General features: G+C 53.3%; 1 protein-coding gene across 3 annotated transcripts in view; it reads left to right on the forward strand.

Moving 5' to 3' along the window:
* Positions 1 to 16,685, forward strand: part of ANXA6 (annexin A6) — a 49,227-nt gene that overhangs the window by 11,681 nt on the left and 20,861 nt on the right. For 2 of the 3 annotated variants that reach the window (XM_029943006.1, XM_029943005.1), the window contains exons 3-14: positions 3,978 to 4,068; positions 4,776 to 4,870; positions 5,410 to 5,523; positions 6,469 to 6,559; positions 7,453 to 7,532; positions 9,552 to 9,608; positions 10,349 to 10,442; positions 10,838 to 10,933; positions 12,532 to 12,590; positions 13,627 to 13,749; positions 14,973 to 15,031; positions 16,386 to 16,464. In XM_029943006.1, coding sequence (XP_029798866.1) covers positions 3,978 to 4,068; positions 4,776 to 4,870; positions 5,410 to 5,523; positions 6,469 to 6,559; positions 7,453 to 7,532; positions 9,552 to 9,608; positions 10,349 to 10,442; positions 10,838 to 10,933; positions 12,532 to 12,590; positions 13,627 to 13,749; positions 14,973 to 15,031; positions 16,386 to 16,464 — 1,038 coding nt within the window. Of the gene's footprint in view, positions 1 to 3,977; positions 4,069 to 4,317; positions 4,413 to 4,775; positions 4,871 to 5,409; positions 5,524 to 6,468; positions 6,560 to 7,452; positions 7,533 to 9,551; positions 9,609 to 10,348; positions 10,443 to 10,837; positions 10,934 to 12,531; positions 12,591 to 13,626; positions 13,750 to 14,972; positions 15,032 to 16,385; positions 16,465 to 16,685 lie in introns of those variants that run through there. The other variant, XM_029943007.1, reaches the window with a different exon arrangement.

The raw sequence follows: 16,685 nt of genomic DNA on the forward strand, positions 1-16,685 counted from the left end.
TCCCTATCAGCCTCTGATGAGGGCGCTTGCACAAGTGGTCTCTCTGAGCAGGAAGAGAAAGTGTTAGTGGTTATGGGCAGAGGTCCAAGGCATAACTTGCTGTTCCCCATTTCCCATATGTAGTCATGCCAGAGCTATTTCCTGGGAGGCATTCAAATTGCAGGGTTCTGCATGACCTGAGTGGACAGAGCAGATCCTGGGAGGTCAGAGGGGCCAGGACCTAGGGCACAGAACTTTGGAATCCTATTCCAGTGCTCCCAGGCCATGCTTTTGCCTGGCTGACGTGTGATTTCTTGTTGCCATGGACCAGAGGCCAGTAGACCGTCTCCAAGCAAGAGTCTCGGGTGGCTGAACCTTAGAGGTCCCTCATTCTATGAGATGAGCTGAAATCCCACATGCATGGCACTCCCCTTGCATGCACGGCATCCCCCCATGCATGCATAGCACCCCCCATGCACGGCACCTTCTATGCATGCACTCCCCCATGCACAGCACACCCCACTCATGCACCCCCCATGCACAGCATCCCCCATGCATGACGTCCCTCATGCTGGGCACTCATGTTCAAGTGGAGGCATAAAGGAGCCCTGAGGGCAGGCAGGTTGAACAAACTGGGAAAGGTGCCTGGAGAGAGCTACCAGGGAAGAGCAAGTGGGCTGATGTGCTCCAGGGGGAGGGGACACTGGAGCGGAAGGCCAGAGAGAAGATGTCGACTTGGCATGCTCGGAGTACAAGGGTGTGGGGAGGGAGAAGGTTGCAGAAGACGATACCAGAGAGTTTCACAATGTTCTTCTTTCCATTCTCAAGCTAAAATTTCTCTCTGTTCCTTCCAATTATTAGCACCCCAAATCTAGTATACCCACTTCCCAACACCACGCACCCCTGCGCACAGGTTCCCGGAACAAGCCACTCACTCTTGTAACTGGTCCAGATCGCCCCAGTGTTCTTTGTGCTATTCTCCCTGTGTTTCCCTCTAGAAATGGGGAACTTGAGACCCAAAAACGTGAAGGAATAGCGTGATGTCAGAAAGGTCCCGGAAGCATGGCCCTGTGGCATCCATTTCACAGGGATGTTCTGGAATTGAACTTGATGAGGGGTAATGAGAACGCCAAGGGCGGGGCAAGAGGGGCAGCTGCCGGTACCGGGAACCCCAGCAGCTGCAGAGATGAGGCCTGGCTCAGGTCTGCTCAAAGCCACTCTGAGGTGGATTCCTGGCCAGGCAGCTGTCTCTCAGGGTGACGTCACTTCTGCTCCCGAGAAGCCTCGGGCTCCTACTCTAGCAGCAGCTGGGGTGGGTCTCGAGACCTCAGAGCCCCAGGGTCCAGGCTGCTCACCAGCTGGCATCAGGACCTGCTGAATATTTCAGGGTGGAAAGTCCCTCCTCTGCTCTCCCCTCCCCTGGGCCATGGATGCCGGAGGCCAGAAACCTGTCTGCAAGAGGGGCAAGAGCCCCTTTGGGTGAGGTGGAGAAGTGGGGACAGGTACACAGATGGCACCTAGAGATGCAGAATTCATCAGGTTGATGAGAGGATGACCGATGATGGGAAACTGGGCCTGGGTGACTTGAAGGACTGTCTCTGTGCCTCTAAATGTGACTAGTGCTAGGGCCTCCCCCATGTCCCCTTCTTCTAGTGGCCATAATCCTGAGGGACCCTCCTGGGATAACCAAACTGACTGATGCCTCCTGGAAGAACTTATTATCCTTGTGCAAAGACACACATGGGAAACTGGCCTTGCTCCTCACTAAGCCTGTCTGGAAGGGAACATTTTGATCGAGCTTCCTGACCATCATTAGACGTCCCTTCCCCCAAGAAGGCAGTGCCTCATCTTTCAGTTGCAACCTGTCCTCAGCCATCGTGCAGGGTGGAGGTGCAGGAGCAGCAACAGGGGAGAGGGGCCTCAGCAGCAAGCCCTTCCACTTTCTCCTCTTCTCGTTTCTTCCTGGCACCGTAGAGTCCCATGGTCTTGGCGACTTTGGGCATCTACACTGAGCACCAGAGAATCTGGGCCACCTCCCTGAATGTTCTTGCTTGCTCTTGGGCCCGGGACTTTTCCGTGCTATTTCCTATGCACAGCCTTCCCCCTCTCTGCTTTTCCCATCCCTCCTCCCACCAGTTCTTGGGGCCTCACTGTCACTCCTCCTTTAGGGCTCAGTTTAGAATTCACCTCCAGGAAGTCTTCTTGGATTTGCTCAGAATATATTCATAGTCATTCATCCATCCCTGTGCCTATCCATCCAGGAAACAGAAATCCAGGGAGCGCTTAGTTGTGCCAGGCTCTGTGCTGGGTGCTGGGAATACTTCGGTGAGCAAGACACACTCTGCTAGGGCTTTCTCGAGGGACTGTCTCTTTTCTGGTCCCGGTATTTGGCATATGTTCCTCTCTCCTTCTCTGCCCAGGGGTGTGATCAGGTTGCAGGGGATTCACAGGTGGTGGGAAGAGTGCCGTGTCCCTTTCTGGTCACCCGCCCCGTCAGAACTTTAAATAGCAGCCCTGCACCCACGCATGCATACCTCAGAGGAGCAGCATCGGCAAACATAAACCGAGGAGCGGCCCCACAGCTGGCCAGGTCCTTCAGTGCGGGCCCTGGGACCCGGGAGGCCATCGGAGGCTCACTTTTGCCTTTGCTTCTTACTCCTTTTTTTTTTTAATTAGAAGTTTTTTTTAATGTGTATTTATTTTGGGGGGGAGAGGGACAGAGAGAGGGAGACAGAGGATCTGAATTAGGCTCAGCACTGTGAGCATGGAGCCTGAGGTGGGGCTCAAACTCACGAACCCTGAGATCATGACCTAAACCGAAATCAAGAGTCAGCCTCTTAACCAACTGAGCCCCCCAGGTGCCCCTGCTTCTTATTCCTTTAAGGCACGATGTTTGTGGGTCACCCTTAGCCCTTGCACAGAGCCTTTCCTGGTTCCCTCCCTTCACTGGAACTGGCCTCCACTATCTTCCCAAATTACACTGCCTCTGTCCTAGGGTATTTATTACGAGCTCTATGCTAATTTGTGTGCATGTCTCTCTCTTCTGGGTACAAAGCTCATGAAAGACAGGGTGGGGTCTTTTTCCCTGAAGCTTCAGCCCTTAACGTTGGGCCCAGCCCAGGCTTAAGTGCCTTGTCACCAAGCCGTGTGCTCAGTGCCTTGGGCTGTGGTGTCCCCAGCTCTCCCAGCTCTCAGCCACTCTCCTGGCCCCATACTTCTCTGGGGCATGTAGCCGACCCACATCTGACTTCTCTGTGAACGAGCCCATTGTGCATTCAAGTTCAGTGTCTAAGATCCTCTGGCTCTGCCTCTCCTCCCTTTCACCCCATGGACCCAGCCAGCTTGTCCTCAGATGCCAGTTGCCAGCTCAGTTTACTGGGCCCAGAAGGGCGGCACCTTGTCTTGGCATTGCTCCTGAGGGTATCTGGGCTTCCCTTGGGCCATGACCTCACCCTTAGAAGCTGGCGGCCGCAAGGTTTCTGGAGCTGGAGAGCAGAGGGGACTGGGCCAGAGATCTGGGCTCTGTGGGATCCCCAGCAAGAGGCATTCCTTCTCTGGGCTTGCTTTCCTTGTTTCTGTGATCACAGATCATCTCAAGTGCTTCTACAAGTTGCAATCACATGAATGGAGGCAAACGGGCTTTGTAAAGTGTAACATGGCATAAAAATAGGAGGAGCTCATTACTCTTGTCGGGATCATCTCTACCCTTTGCACTCAGCCTGGCTTTTTCTCCCTCCTCCTGGGTCCTGGGAGGTTAGTGCAGTGCTGTGGGCTCAACTGAGCCACCCTCCCATGGGGAAATGGCACTGTCCCTGGAGCAGGCTGTGGCAGGAGGTACAGGAAGAGGTGTCCCTACGCTTGCCCGGGCTTTCTGTAGCCAGTGCTTAATTTCAGAGGAAGGGAACTCAGCCTGACTATAGCCAGGGTTGAGAGTGTGACCTGGGGTGGGGCTGGGAGCCCCAGGTCAGGAGTTTACCTTCTGCTTTTTCTCTCCACAGGGTGCCAAGTACCGGGGCTCCATTCATGACTTCCCGGACTTTGACCCCGGCCAGGATGCCGAGGCTCTCTACACTGCCATGAAGGGCTTCGGTGGGTGCTCAGCTGCCAGCAAGGGAGCCCTAGGGAAGGGAGCAGGACTCCCTGGAGCTGGGGGCGTTCCCACACGTGGGCACAGCCCACAACCCTTCTGGGGCTGATGGGGGCAGTGAGATGTTGAGGTGTGCTCACTCATTCTTTTGTCTCCTCTTTGTATTATTTTTCATAATTTTATAATGAAATCCAGACTGACCTTTAGGAGCTTCCCCCACAGAACTGCCGCCCACCTTGAGGAACAGAACTTGCTTCCTCATAGAGTTCAAAGCTCCTTGATAGATCCGTTCCTGAAGCATCAGCCCTGCCTTTCCTCTTGGGGGGTCACCACTATCCCGGACTTGGTACTGATTATTCTCTTTTGTTTTTCTTGTTGTTGAAAGAACCCTGTCTTGGGTGTTAGGATGCCTGGGTGTTTCTGAGCCAGGTCTTATTATGAAAGCTTATTTGAGACCTTGAGACCTTGCTTCTCTCTGGAACTCAGTTTCCTTATTGGTCTGATGAGGGGGTTGGATCACAGGCCCTCTGAGCTCAGAGCCTATGGGTGCTATGATCCTTCTCAGGAGGGGCTTGAAAGGTCCCCGTAGATCCTCCCCTACCCATAGCACTGCCTCACGAAGCTGGTGCTGAAGACTGAAAGGAGCAGCCCTGGTAGGCTTCCTGGAGGCAGGCTGGGGTAGGGAAACAGGTGCCCTCCTGTCTTCCAGGCAGTGACAAGGAGGCCATATTGGAGCTAATCACTTCTCGGAGCAACAAGCAGAGGCAGGAGATCTGCCAGAGCTACAAGTCCCTCTATGGCAAGGTAACCATGGCAACTGGAGGGCAGGTGCGGTGGGGCTGGGGAGCTGACCTCAGTTGCCTGTGTGTGTTCATTCAGGGTCTTGCCTGTTTTATTCCAGCTCAGCCTCTGTGCTGACAATTCTGCCCTCCTTTCTCTTCAGCGACAGATATATCCCCAATACTTCTGTATGCTTGGGTACTGTGATAGGTACACAGGGGTCCACCCAGGGGAAGGAGCCCTGTGAGGTGTTGGCCTTGTGGACTCACAGATCGTGGGAGAGACACCCAGTAAACAAGTAAATGGACAATGCGGGGGAAGAGACACGGGGCCATGGACTTGAATCCTGCACCGCCATTTGCTAGCTGCATGACCGTGGGCAAGTTACCTGATGTCTTTAAGCCTGTTTCTTAGGGATGGTAGCATATACCTCTAAAAGTGACAGTTCTGTGTGCTTACTTAGCCTGGTGCCTTACAGAGTAGGTGCTCATTAAATGTCATTCTTACCATAAATGCTTCTCCCCTTCCTCCTCCATCTCGTCCTCCCCCGACCCTCAATGCAGGACCTCATTGCAGACTTGAAATATGAGCTGACGGGGAAGTTTGAACGACTGATTGTGGGTCTCATGAGGCCACTTGCCTATTGTGATGCCAAAGAAATTAAAGATGCCATCTCGGTAAGAAGCGTGGGTCTGTGTGTGTGTTGCAGGCGGGGGTGTGATTAATGGGAAGAGTCTGGTCCTCTCAGCGAGTACTCTGTGAGCCCTGCAGCCACCAGCAGTGTGCCCTGCTGCCAGAGGCAGCTTGCTCAAACCCTGTCCCAGGGGGCGCCCCAGTCTCCTCTAGATGGGCAGAGTGGAACAGAGGTCCGTGTGAGGCAGACCTTGTCACGGGGGCTGTTGGCCCAGACCCCAAGGAAGCAGGATACAGGGGCACGAGGACACAGTGTGCTCAACACCCAGAGGCCAAGAAACTACTAAAGGAGGGCAGGAGGGCAGGCCCAGTGTGGCTTGAAGAGGCGTCACAGAAAATGAGAAATCAAGTTGTGCCCAAAAGCCTGGGGACAATTTGGTTGATTGGAGTGGGAAGGTCCTTCCAGGCTGGGTAAGAAATGTCAGGAGAGGTGGCAGAGGTGCAGCTCGGTCTGGTTGAAGGAAACGGTAGCCCTCCTAGCAAGCAGGGAAGGATCAAAGCCCTTAAGTATATCTGGCACTTTACAGTGTATAAAGCACTGTGATCTTAGCCTCTGATGAGCTATCCAACATGGACGCACTTCCTATATTGGTAAGCTTAGCAATGTGAGAGATTGCCTTCCCAATGTCCTTATGAGTTTGGCAGAGCACTTGGCATGTTTTCCATTTTACAGATGGGAAAACTGAGGCCCAGAAAGACAGTTTCTTAATGAGAGGTCACAAAGCAAGTTGCTGGCAGAGGCAGAACTAGAATCTATGTCTTGATTCTCAGGGCAGCAGCTCCAGTCTGGTGTCCAAGAGCTCTGGTAGGAGCACCCTGACATTTCCTGCTGGGAATGTCATAGCTCTGGCCACTCCAGGAACCCAGCCCATGGCTGCTGGTGGCCTCCCAACCCAGCCCTGACTCCTGTGTTCCTTCTCCTCCCCCAGGGCATCGGCACTGATGAGAAGTGCCTCATTGAGATCTTGGCTTCTCGGACCAACGAGCAGATCCACCAGCTGGTGGCAGCGTACAAAGATGGTGAGAGAGGCAGGAGGGGCCCCAACTTCCAGATGGCAGTGAGGGTAACTGCAAGGCTGGGGGCCCTAAGATTCTCCATCCACCTGCTTTCCTCCGTCCCTCGGATCTGTCCGTCATCTCTCCAGCTCATAAATAGCTGCTTTGTGCAGCGCTGTTCTAGGTTCTCAGGAGATGGTAGTGGGCAAAACCCGTGTCATCCTTGCCCCCTAGAACTTACAGACTAACAAGGTGACAAGGGATACTGACGAGACACAGGTAAACCCGGTGATGACAGACTGTGATTAAGTGTTATGGAGGAAACACACGAGGTAACAAGAATCAAACTTCAATTGGAGAGGACCTGCCCCAGAGGAGTGGTCAGGAAGAGTGTGTCTTGGGAGGAAATGAGAAGGAACCTTTTGCATAAGGAGTGAGGAAAAGATCCTGCAGGCAAAGGGAAGAGCAAAGGCCCTGGGGAAGCATTAATTCTGGTAGCTGAGGCCAGAGCAGTAGAGTGCAGCGGAGGGTCACATGGGGCCTGATTCCAAGATTAGTGGGAAACAGGGCAGCTCATGATCAGAGAGGGCTTCAAGGGTCACCCTTGTTGCTGTGGATTGGAGAGTGAGGGGAGCAGAAGTGGGGGAGGGGGGACAGTGAGAAGGCTGTAGCCACTGTCCAGGTGAGCGACCACGGTCCCCGGAGTAGATGGCGCGGGGGGGATAAAGGGAAGCCAACAGATTCCATCTCAGTGTGTCAGGGTCCCTGCAAAACCCTGTGAAGATACATCCTCGGTCTTTCTATGGCCATCATGGAGGCTGGGTTCTGGGGTTTGTGACAAACATCTGATCATCTTGGATAAAGGATCCCTGAGGCTTCATGGGGATGAGACTAAAGCTTGTGGTCCTTCCCTGCAGCCTACGAGCGAGACCTGGAGGCTGACATCATTGGTGACACCTCTGGCCACTTCCAGAAGATGCTCGTGGTCCTGCTCCAGGTTGGTCCACGTTGGGGCCCTCCCTGGAGCTCTCTACCAGAGCGTGGGCAGAGGGCTGTGAGCACCTTCTGCCTGTTGTCCCAGACAGGTGGCTCCTCGGGTTTACAGTCCTCATAAGCTGTGTCCGCTCCCTTCCCCAACTTCCCTTTCATCTTAGAATTTGAGATGGATGCTCTCGGCTCTCGTGGGTATAGAATCTGAGCATCCAGGGGTCTGCTCTGTTGCCCCGGTTTGTAGAAGCAGGTGACTCGCTTTTCTCTGTCTCACATCCCTTCTCTGTTGTGCCCAGAAATATCATCTCCTATGACCTTCCTCTCTCCGCACCCGCCCGTCCCCTCCTCTCCAGGCCTCCCACCTGCCATTGTTCCCCAGCCGAGTTTGGCACGGCTGGCACATCCCTGCGGCGCCAGCAGGGATGTGGCACTTCTGGGGCTGCCTGCTTTGCACCTCCCACAGCCAGCCCCCACCACACCTGCCTCCCACCCACGAGTACACAAAAAGGGACCATGAAGAGGCTGGAGACTGGTGTCCACAGCTGTCATCAATCTGCCAAGTTGTTTTTCTTCCATTGATTTTCCCACACAGTGTGTTTAAAAAAATTTTTTTAAATGTTTATTCATTTTTGAGGGAGCAAGAGAGAGTGTGTGAGCAGGGAAGAACAGAGAGAGAGAGGGAGACACAGAATCTGAAGCAGGCACAGGCTCTGAGCTGTCAGCACAGAGCCCAATGCGGGGCTCAAACCCATTAACCGTGAGATCATGACCTGAGCTGAAGTGGGATGCTTAACCTACTGAGCCACCCCCATGTCCACAATGTGTCTGGGTTTTTTTTTAAATACTTTGAGTTAGTTGCTAACATTTAAAAATAGGGAGATTTTGCTCAAAAGCTAGATTTCTAGATTCTTTTGAATAACTCAAAGTTCTGGCAGTAGCAGGCCTGCATTCTCTGTGACTGCAGGGGGCTGGAAAGCATGTCCCACTCCTCAGCCCCCCCTTCACCTGCCCGGCTGCCCAGAACTCTCTGTGACCACAGGCTCTGTGGGGACAGCTATTGGGAAGAGTCAAGCCCAGCTCCAAGGACCAAACCTTTAGGAAGTTTTATATAGAAACTAAGCCACTTCTTGGTTTCTTTCACTTCCTCCCTTCCCGTAGCACATTTTACCCCGGCCGCTCCCAGGTCTTTTTCTCCGTCACCGTAGCAATCCATATCCCATATTAAGCAGCTGGGGAATGGTCAGGAACATCAGGAATGGGGAAGTATGACCTTTGGCCCTGTGTTCAAAGCCGCTCTTTCTGGGGAGGAGAACTCCTGTTCCTCCTCAGAGTCTAACACGAGGTGGGCGGTGGCACGGCCTGGATCGTAAACGTGGGGGCTCTGTCCTCTTAAGCTCAGTTCCCAAGAGAAGCAGGGACTTTGGGGTTCTCAGATGCACCATCCAGGGGGAAGAGGAAACAAGCAGTAGGTCTGACCTGTGCCCGCATAACCAAGATGCCCAGTAGGGCTGGCCCTGTCCCCTGTGAGTGCTGTCCTTGGCCGATGAAACGCAGGGCTTGGGCAGAGCAGCAGAAGCACCGGTAGGATTTGGTGCCTTCACTGCTTGTGAGCTCGGATCTCAGGGCCCAAGTCTCATCACTGGTGAGTAAACCGCAGACGTGCAGACATCTTACCCCTGCAGTGTCCTTGTTGGAGGGCATCATGGGCCATACCAGGACTTGTGGGGCATCCTGTTCTCAGCACATGCCCTGGCCTGCTCTGGGAGGGGGCTCCTGGAGGGACCTTGGTCATCACCTGGACTCCCCTATTCCGTCCCAGCTCCCAGGACAAAAGGAGAAGCCAGTGGGCAGGATTTGGGATTCCCCACAGAGTAGATGCCTGGGCATGTCACCGCTCCAGGATGCTCTGGGCCCCCAGGCTTTCTGTAGCCCTCCCTGTGCCCCCCCCCACCCGCATCCAGGCCTTCCCTTCACCCCCACCCCCAGCTCTGGGGTTTGAACCTCACGTCCCCGTGTCTCCGCCCAGGGAACCAGGGAGGAAGACGATGTGGTGAGCGAGGACTTGGTGCAACAGGATGTCCAGGTAAACCAGCGCCATGGGCACCAGGGCATGGCAGGGAGTCTGGGGAAGGGCCACAGGTGAAGTAATTTGCATGAAATACCCAGTTCACGGCCAGCATTTATACAGTGCGTTGTTGAAGAAAGGATTTATTATTTTCAAAGGCACACAACAGGGCTTTTGTCATTTGTTAATTTATTCCTTCAATATTTATTGAACACCTACTGTGTGTCAGATACTCTGCCAAGCACTGGGGAATCACTAGTGAACAAAATCAGACAGTACTGGGAAAGACAGGCATACAAACACCTTCTCTACGGATATATCATTACATCCCAGGTGTTTTGAGCCCCACTATGTGCCAATGACACCCAGGGGTAGATACAGAGAGTGATAAAACATAGTCCCTGTCTTTGAGGAGCCCGTGCCATAGTGGGGAGACAGGCACATAAAGAATCATAATACACAGTGGAGCAAAGCTGTAAAGAAGCAGAAAACTATAGGAGCCTAGAAAACGGAAGGAGGTGAGGAAAGAGAATTCTGCTTTGGGGACATCAGGAAGTACTTTGAAAACAAATGGGACATTTACTCTGGGCCTTGAAGGTTGAGTAGGAGTTTCCCCAGAAAGAGAGGAAGGTATACAGGTGTATGCAAAGGACCTGAGGCTACCAATTACTGGTAGGTTCAGGGATCCAGCAGCAGTTGATTGGCTTGGCCAGAGAGTTCTGTCCCCTTTCAGTGAGGTCCTTCCTCTTTCCCTTCAGGACCTGTACGAGGCAGGGGAACTGAAATGGGGAACAGATGAAGCCCAGTTCATTTACATTTTGGGAAATCGCAGCAAGCAGCATCTCCGTTTGGGTAAGTTCCAGAGATGAAAGACCTACAGCTGGTCCCTTGGGGTTGTGCCAGCGATTCCATTCTTTACTACTTTTCCACTACTAGAGCATGATAGCTAGTTCATCTACAACTCAAGTACTAGTCCTGGTTTTATTGGATGGTGGTTTGTATAGTCCCTCCGCAAAGTCCTTAACAGGAGGCTCAGCCTTTCCTTCCGAGTACCAGGCCTGTCCTCCTGCTCACGACTGCACAGTGGCTGGTGATGTGCCTGGCCTCCTGCCAGCCAGCCCCTCAAACACCGGCCCTACCCTCATGCTGGGCACACTAGTCCTGGCCACCATGCCCTCCCCTCCTGAGGTCTTGGGTTCTCCTCGGGGTCATGGGGCACCCTCAACATCCCTGTCTCTCTGACTCAGTGTTTGATGAGTATCTGAAGACCACGGGGAAGCCGATCGAAGCCAGCATCCGAGGCGAGCTGTCCGGGGACTTTGAGAAGCTGATGCTGGCTGTGGGTACGTCCTGACCTTGTGTTCCAGGGGGCTTTGCTGGATTCTGGGATTCTGGCCCAGGAACAAGGGGCCAAGAATGGAAAAGGGGGATTATGTGGTCTAGAGTAGGAAGGAGAAAGCCAGATGGGCAGTGGATTCTGAAGGTTGGCCAGAGCAGCAGGGAGGCCAGGGAGACGAGCCTCAGGCACGGACTTCCTGCCTCTCCCTCCCCCAGTGTGTGTGGTGGGGTGAGAGAGAGTGCTGAGCCAGGGGTGGAGAAATGACCAGAGGGAGAGCGGGCTTGTGTCAAGCATATGCTGTGTGCTGGGCACTGCACTGAGTGGTTTTTTTTTTTTAACATTTATTTATTTTTGAGAAAGAGAGAAAGAGAATGCTAGTGGTAGAGGGGCAGAGAGAGGGGGAGACAGAGAATCCAAAGCAGGCTCCAGGCTCTGAGCTGTCAGCACAGAGCCCTATGTGGGGCTCAAACTCACGAACTGTGAGATCATGACCTGAGCTGAAGTCGGACACACAACTGACTGAGCCACCCAGAGGCCCCGAGTGTTTAATCTTTAAAAAAGACCCAGGAGTGGGCATTGTCTCCATTTCATAAGTGAGGAAACCACATCTCACTTGCTGTGTCACTTGCCAGGGAGGAGTTTTGTAATGACTTGGGGGTACTCTGAGCATGGGGCGTGCCCGGAGCCAACTAGTCGGTGGTGGAGTCAAGATTCAAACCCAGGGCTTCTCCCAAGTCTGCTGCTGACTTGTTCTCTCTGAGCTTCAGTTTCCCTGTCTGAAAAATGGGGGCAGAGGGGATGGACTGCCTGATCCAGAGGCCCTTAGAAGCTGGACATTCTAGGGGCACCTGGGTGGCTCAGTCAGTTAAGCATCCAAGTTCAGGTCAGTTCATGGTCTCACAGTTTATGGGTTTGAGCCCCCCTTGGGCTCTGTGCTGACAACTTAGAGCCTGGAGCCTGCTTCGGATTCTGTGTCTCCATCCCTCCCCCTCTCTGCCCCTCCCCTGCTCTCACACTCTGTCTCTCTCTCTCTCAAAAATAAATAAACATAAAAAAATTAAAAGGAAAAAAAAAGAAAAGAAATTGGACATTCCAGGAGTCAGTAATGTCTAAGCCTGGGGTGGTGGTATGTGTGTTCGGTGCGGGGGCGGGCGGGGAGCTGGAGCCCCAGGCTCTCCCTTGCACGGAGCTGGCCCCTACCAAGTCTGTTTCAGCCCGTCGGCCTCTAGCCTGCTCTGCCAGCAAGAGCTGCCAGTACGTCTCTACAGCAGAGACTAAAGAAACACCTTTCCCAGTTCCACCCTAGATGCTAACCACCCCCCCCCCGCCGCCCCTGGCCCAGTTCCCTGCAAAAAGCCTCAGAGGACTAGAAAGATGAAGTGGGTTTTTAAGATGTACAGCCCACATTTCAACAGCCCCTGTTTCCTGATTGCTTTATGCTCTGGGTTTGAGTTAAAAGTGGGTGGAGCCTCCGGTTATCAGAGCCTTGTTCTTCCCGGGTTGGCACCTGGTGGTCCCCAAGGAGTTAAAACAAAGAGGGGGTTAGGTCGCTCCATCCCCGAGGCAGCCAGAATAACTCTACCTCTTCCCCCCTCTTCTCAGTGAAGTGTATCCGGAGCACCCCAGAGTATTTTGCTGAAAGGCTCTTCAAAGCCATGAAGGTGTGTGGCGGGGTTGGTGGAAAGGAGCCCGGGGGGTGGGGGTGTCCATGCCCTTCGCCACGGGACTATAAACACTCTTTGACAAGTCTTTGGGGCCCACCAGCCAGAGAGAGCCTTCAGGAGATTGGCCACAGGAGAGTGATGGGCACGGTTCCCAGGTGAGCTCTGAACCTGGGACACTGTCTGATCACACACCTTCCCTCCCAAATACCTACTCTGACCTCCTGATTGACCACAGGGTGTCATGACAGCCTGCACCTGATCCATCAGTCAGGTGGCCTGGAGGCCCACACTTTTAAAAAAATGTTAATTAGCCAGAATGTCTCTGTACGGTGTACGTAGGCTAGACCCCTGTGGAAGATACTCGTTACTGTCTGCTAAAGCTCTGTGACCCAGCAATTCTGCTCTGCACCAGTTTGCACATAAGACACATGGAAACCGATGATAATTCCATAGCACAACAGGATACGTGAATGCACTCATTTGTTGCCAGATGCCATGGACCCAGGGCCCCGGGAGCCCAGGCCTTCCTGGCCCTGTGTGGCCAGCCCACAAGGGCAAGTGAACTATAGCCCATTCACGGTCTTTCATTGTGTCAGGGTGATGCCTGGGAGCTCAGCTGGTGAGAGGCGGCTCCTGTGCGCCTGTGTTTCTAGAATGTCTGTGGCAGTGCCCTCTGCTCGAGGAAAGAATTAGAAAGACCCCAGTGTCCATTAGGAGTAGCAGGAGAAATGAATGGCCATGGTGTGTTTATGTAACTCCAAGATGTACAAACCCAAACCATATATGCCTAGAGTTCCAAAGTTGTCATAAGATTGTAAGGGAAACCGAAGATGGACTGACGTTTGAGAGGGAAGGAAGGAAATCAGAGCCGGAGGGACACCCCGGGAGCTTCAGGGGGAATGGCACTATCCTGTTTCTTTTGTCCTTAATTTTGATATTTTATTGTAACAACTGTGTTTTCGCCTAAGCTGGGGGCTGTCAGCCCTTGAGCCTCCTCTCACGTCCCTGTCCCCCAAACCCATTTGTTTTCCAGGGCCTGGGAACTCGGGACAACACCCTGATCCGCATCATGGTCTCCCGCAGTGAGCTGGACATGCTGGATATTCGGGAGATATTCCGGACCAAGTACGAAAAGTCCCTGTATAGCATGATCAAGGTGAGCGGAGCTAAAGGGGGGAAGGGGGGACAGAGAGGGGCAGAGGACATGCAAGCCACTCCCAGGGGCAAAGAACTGTCCCCAGAGAGCTAGGAGTCTCTTGGGAATTCCAGGAGCCCCTGCCTCATGGTGCAGTCAGGGAATTTAAGGCAGTTCCATAGAGAAGCAAGTATTTGGTGGCACTTGAGTCATGAAGCTCAAGAGGAAGGTGGTGCTGGGTCAGGAAGGGCGCGCAGGCCGAATTAAAGGTGGTGAATCCATCCCAAAGGCAGGGAGAGGTCAGGCTTCAAGGGGGGAGAACCCTTGGCCCCAAGCCAGGTGATTTGTAATGATTGGGGTTCCAGCCCATGAGACCTGGCCAAGAGACAGAGAGCTGGGTTTTTTTTTCCTTTTGGGGGCAAAAAAAACGGGCAAAAATGTTTCATGAGAAACATTCAGAAAAAACTAGTTTAAGTAAAGATAAGCCCATTTGTTTATTTGGGAACTTCTCACAGCCTTTCCTATGTTAAGTCTGTTAAGAAACTCTAAGAGGGGTGCCTGGGTGGCTCAGTCGGGTGAGCGTCCAACTTCAGCTCAGGTCATGATCTCACAGTTTGTGGGTTCGAGCCCCGTGTCAGGCTCTGTGCTGACAGCTAGCTCAGAGCCTGGAGCCTGCTTCAGATTCTGTGTCTCCCTTTCTCTGACCCTCCCCTGCTCACACTCTGTGTGTGTGTCTCTCTCTCTCAAAAAAATAAATAAAAATTAAAAAAAAAAAAAAGAAACTAAGAGGGATGTAAAATAGCCTACATATATTTGTCCAGTGTGGGCATTTCCTGGTGTTTTTGCTCATAGAGTCCTGTTTTCACAGAATATTTCAGCTGGGAGGGCTGGGATGGGGGTTATCTGGAGATGGGGGTGCTCTGGGGCCGGTTCGCACCGGCTTGGGAGAGCAGCGAGCATCTTCACGGTCCGTGAAATACACTTGGACAGCTCGAAAGTGTAACTTGTTGGAAGTATTTACACTACAGAAATTGGCAAATGTTACGAATCGGGGCTTTTTTGCTTCTGTTCCCAGAGAGTTGGTCGTGAAATTCCTGCCAGCATTACCACTGTTTGGTGGCCTTAGCACCCCAAGACAGGGGGAGCGTCAGGGCTGCTCTGAATAAGTGTTCTGCCTTCCCCTGTTCAGGGCTGAGGGGAGCCTAGGGATGAGTGAGAGGTAACCTTTCTCCCTCTCTCCCCAGAACGATACCTCTGGCGAGTACAAGAGGGCTCTGCTGAAGCTATGTGGGGGTGACGATGAGTAAGTGGCTCCTTGGCCCCAGGCTGGCGGGAGTGGCCTTGAGGGGTGGCAGGCCTGGCCTCCTCAGGACGCATCCTGGTGGATGGATGGACTGGATGAGCTTGGGGCTCCCTCGGTGCTGGGAGCAGCACGCAGGTGAAAGTGTGTGTGTGTGTGTGTGTGTGTGTGTGTGTGTGTGTGTGTGTGTGTGTGAGAGAGAGAGAGAACATGAATGTGCTCTCCCAGACGTCAAGGTGTCTGCTCTGGTGACCTTGGAAAGTCCATCTGGGGGTGTGGACTGGGAATTAGAAGGTGAGGGTCCAGGCCCTGCTACTTCATAGCCGCTTTCCTATTTCATCAGCTGTTAAATGGAAAACATGCAGGTGCCTGCTCTGCATACTCATTTAGTCACCGTGTTTGTGACAAGTACCCTCTGTGAGCAGGCACTGCGGGGAAGCACTGGTGAGACCCACAGTCGGGCCACAAACACAGACCAGGGCAGGGTGGTCCTGGGCTGGGGAAAGTGTGTGTGTCTGTGACTGCACAGATCAGGGCACTGTCCCATTCTGGAGGAGGCTCCCGGAGGTAGTGAGGCAGAGGCCCCAGGAGGAAGGCAAGGAAGAGGAGGAGGTGAAGACGGTCTGAAGGAGAGGCCTAGCAATGTGCAGCGATAGCCTGCCTGGTTCATTTCTGTAACTGAGGCTGCACTTTTGGAATACCAGGGGACAGAGGAGGCCAAGAGGTGAGGACCACCTCCTGGCATAGGAACGTCTCCCAGGGGTGGTGGGAAGCCATTGAAGAAGAGATTAAATTGGGCTTGCTTGACCAGATTTGTGTGCTAGGAAGGGAACTGTAGGTACCCTGATTTTCCCTCCTACAGTTTATAATGATCCAGTTAAGTAAGGAATAGAACCTCCTACTAACCTCTGACAGGTGCCTCGGGGGCTGATTTCGGTTCAACAGACATTTACTGAGCACTTGATATACCCAGGTACTTTATAGGAGGCAATAAAGAGGTAACACTCCTATAAGCTGCTCATGGACTTGTTTGAGAGGGGACACGTGGATAGAAATCACTCACATTATAAGGAAGAAAGGAAGGTCCGGGGGTTCAAGAAATCCTATCCTGCTGGGCACTTGGGGCCAGGAAGGCTGCTGGGCAGAGCCAGCATTGCAAGGGGTCTCAAGAGAGGGTAGAAGGTTGTCAGAAATGGGTGAGACGACTGAATGTATGGAGCTAGAAAGAAGGTAGAGCCAAACAGATGTACCTCAAGCGTGTGTTTACGTGTGCGTGTACGTGGCTGTGTGTTGTGTGTGTAGGCCTTGCCCACGGTGACCTTCCCTCCTATCCTCTCCCCAACCCCCTCCATTCCAGTGCTGCTGGCCAGTTCTTCCCGGAAGCAGCGCAGGTGGCCTATCAGATGTGGGAGCTTAGTGCAGTGGCCCGAGTAGAGGTCAGACCCTCCCCGCCTCCTGCTTGACCTCTTGACCACAAGCTTGGACTCTTCTGCTGGCACCTTCCTGCTGCTCTGTTTGGCACCCAGCTGCCCCCTGGTGGCCAACCGGAGACATTGGTTTCCCACGTCTGAAGCTTACTTGTCTTCTAGGAGTGATTTCTGGTGTGGGCATCTGATTCCTGCATTAACTTCTAACACACTGGGAGGCGTTCTGGCCC

Source organism: Suricata suricatta, chromosome 6 (assembly GCF_006229205.1).
Source record: "Suricata suricatta isolate VVHF042 chromosome 6, meerkat_22Aug2017_6uvM2_HiC, whole genome shotgun sequence".
NCBI classification, from domain to species: domain Eukaryota; kingdom Metazoa; phylum Chordata; class Mammalia; order Carnivora; family Herpestidae; genus Suricata; species Suricata suricatta.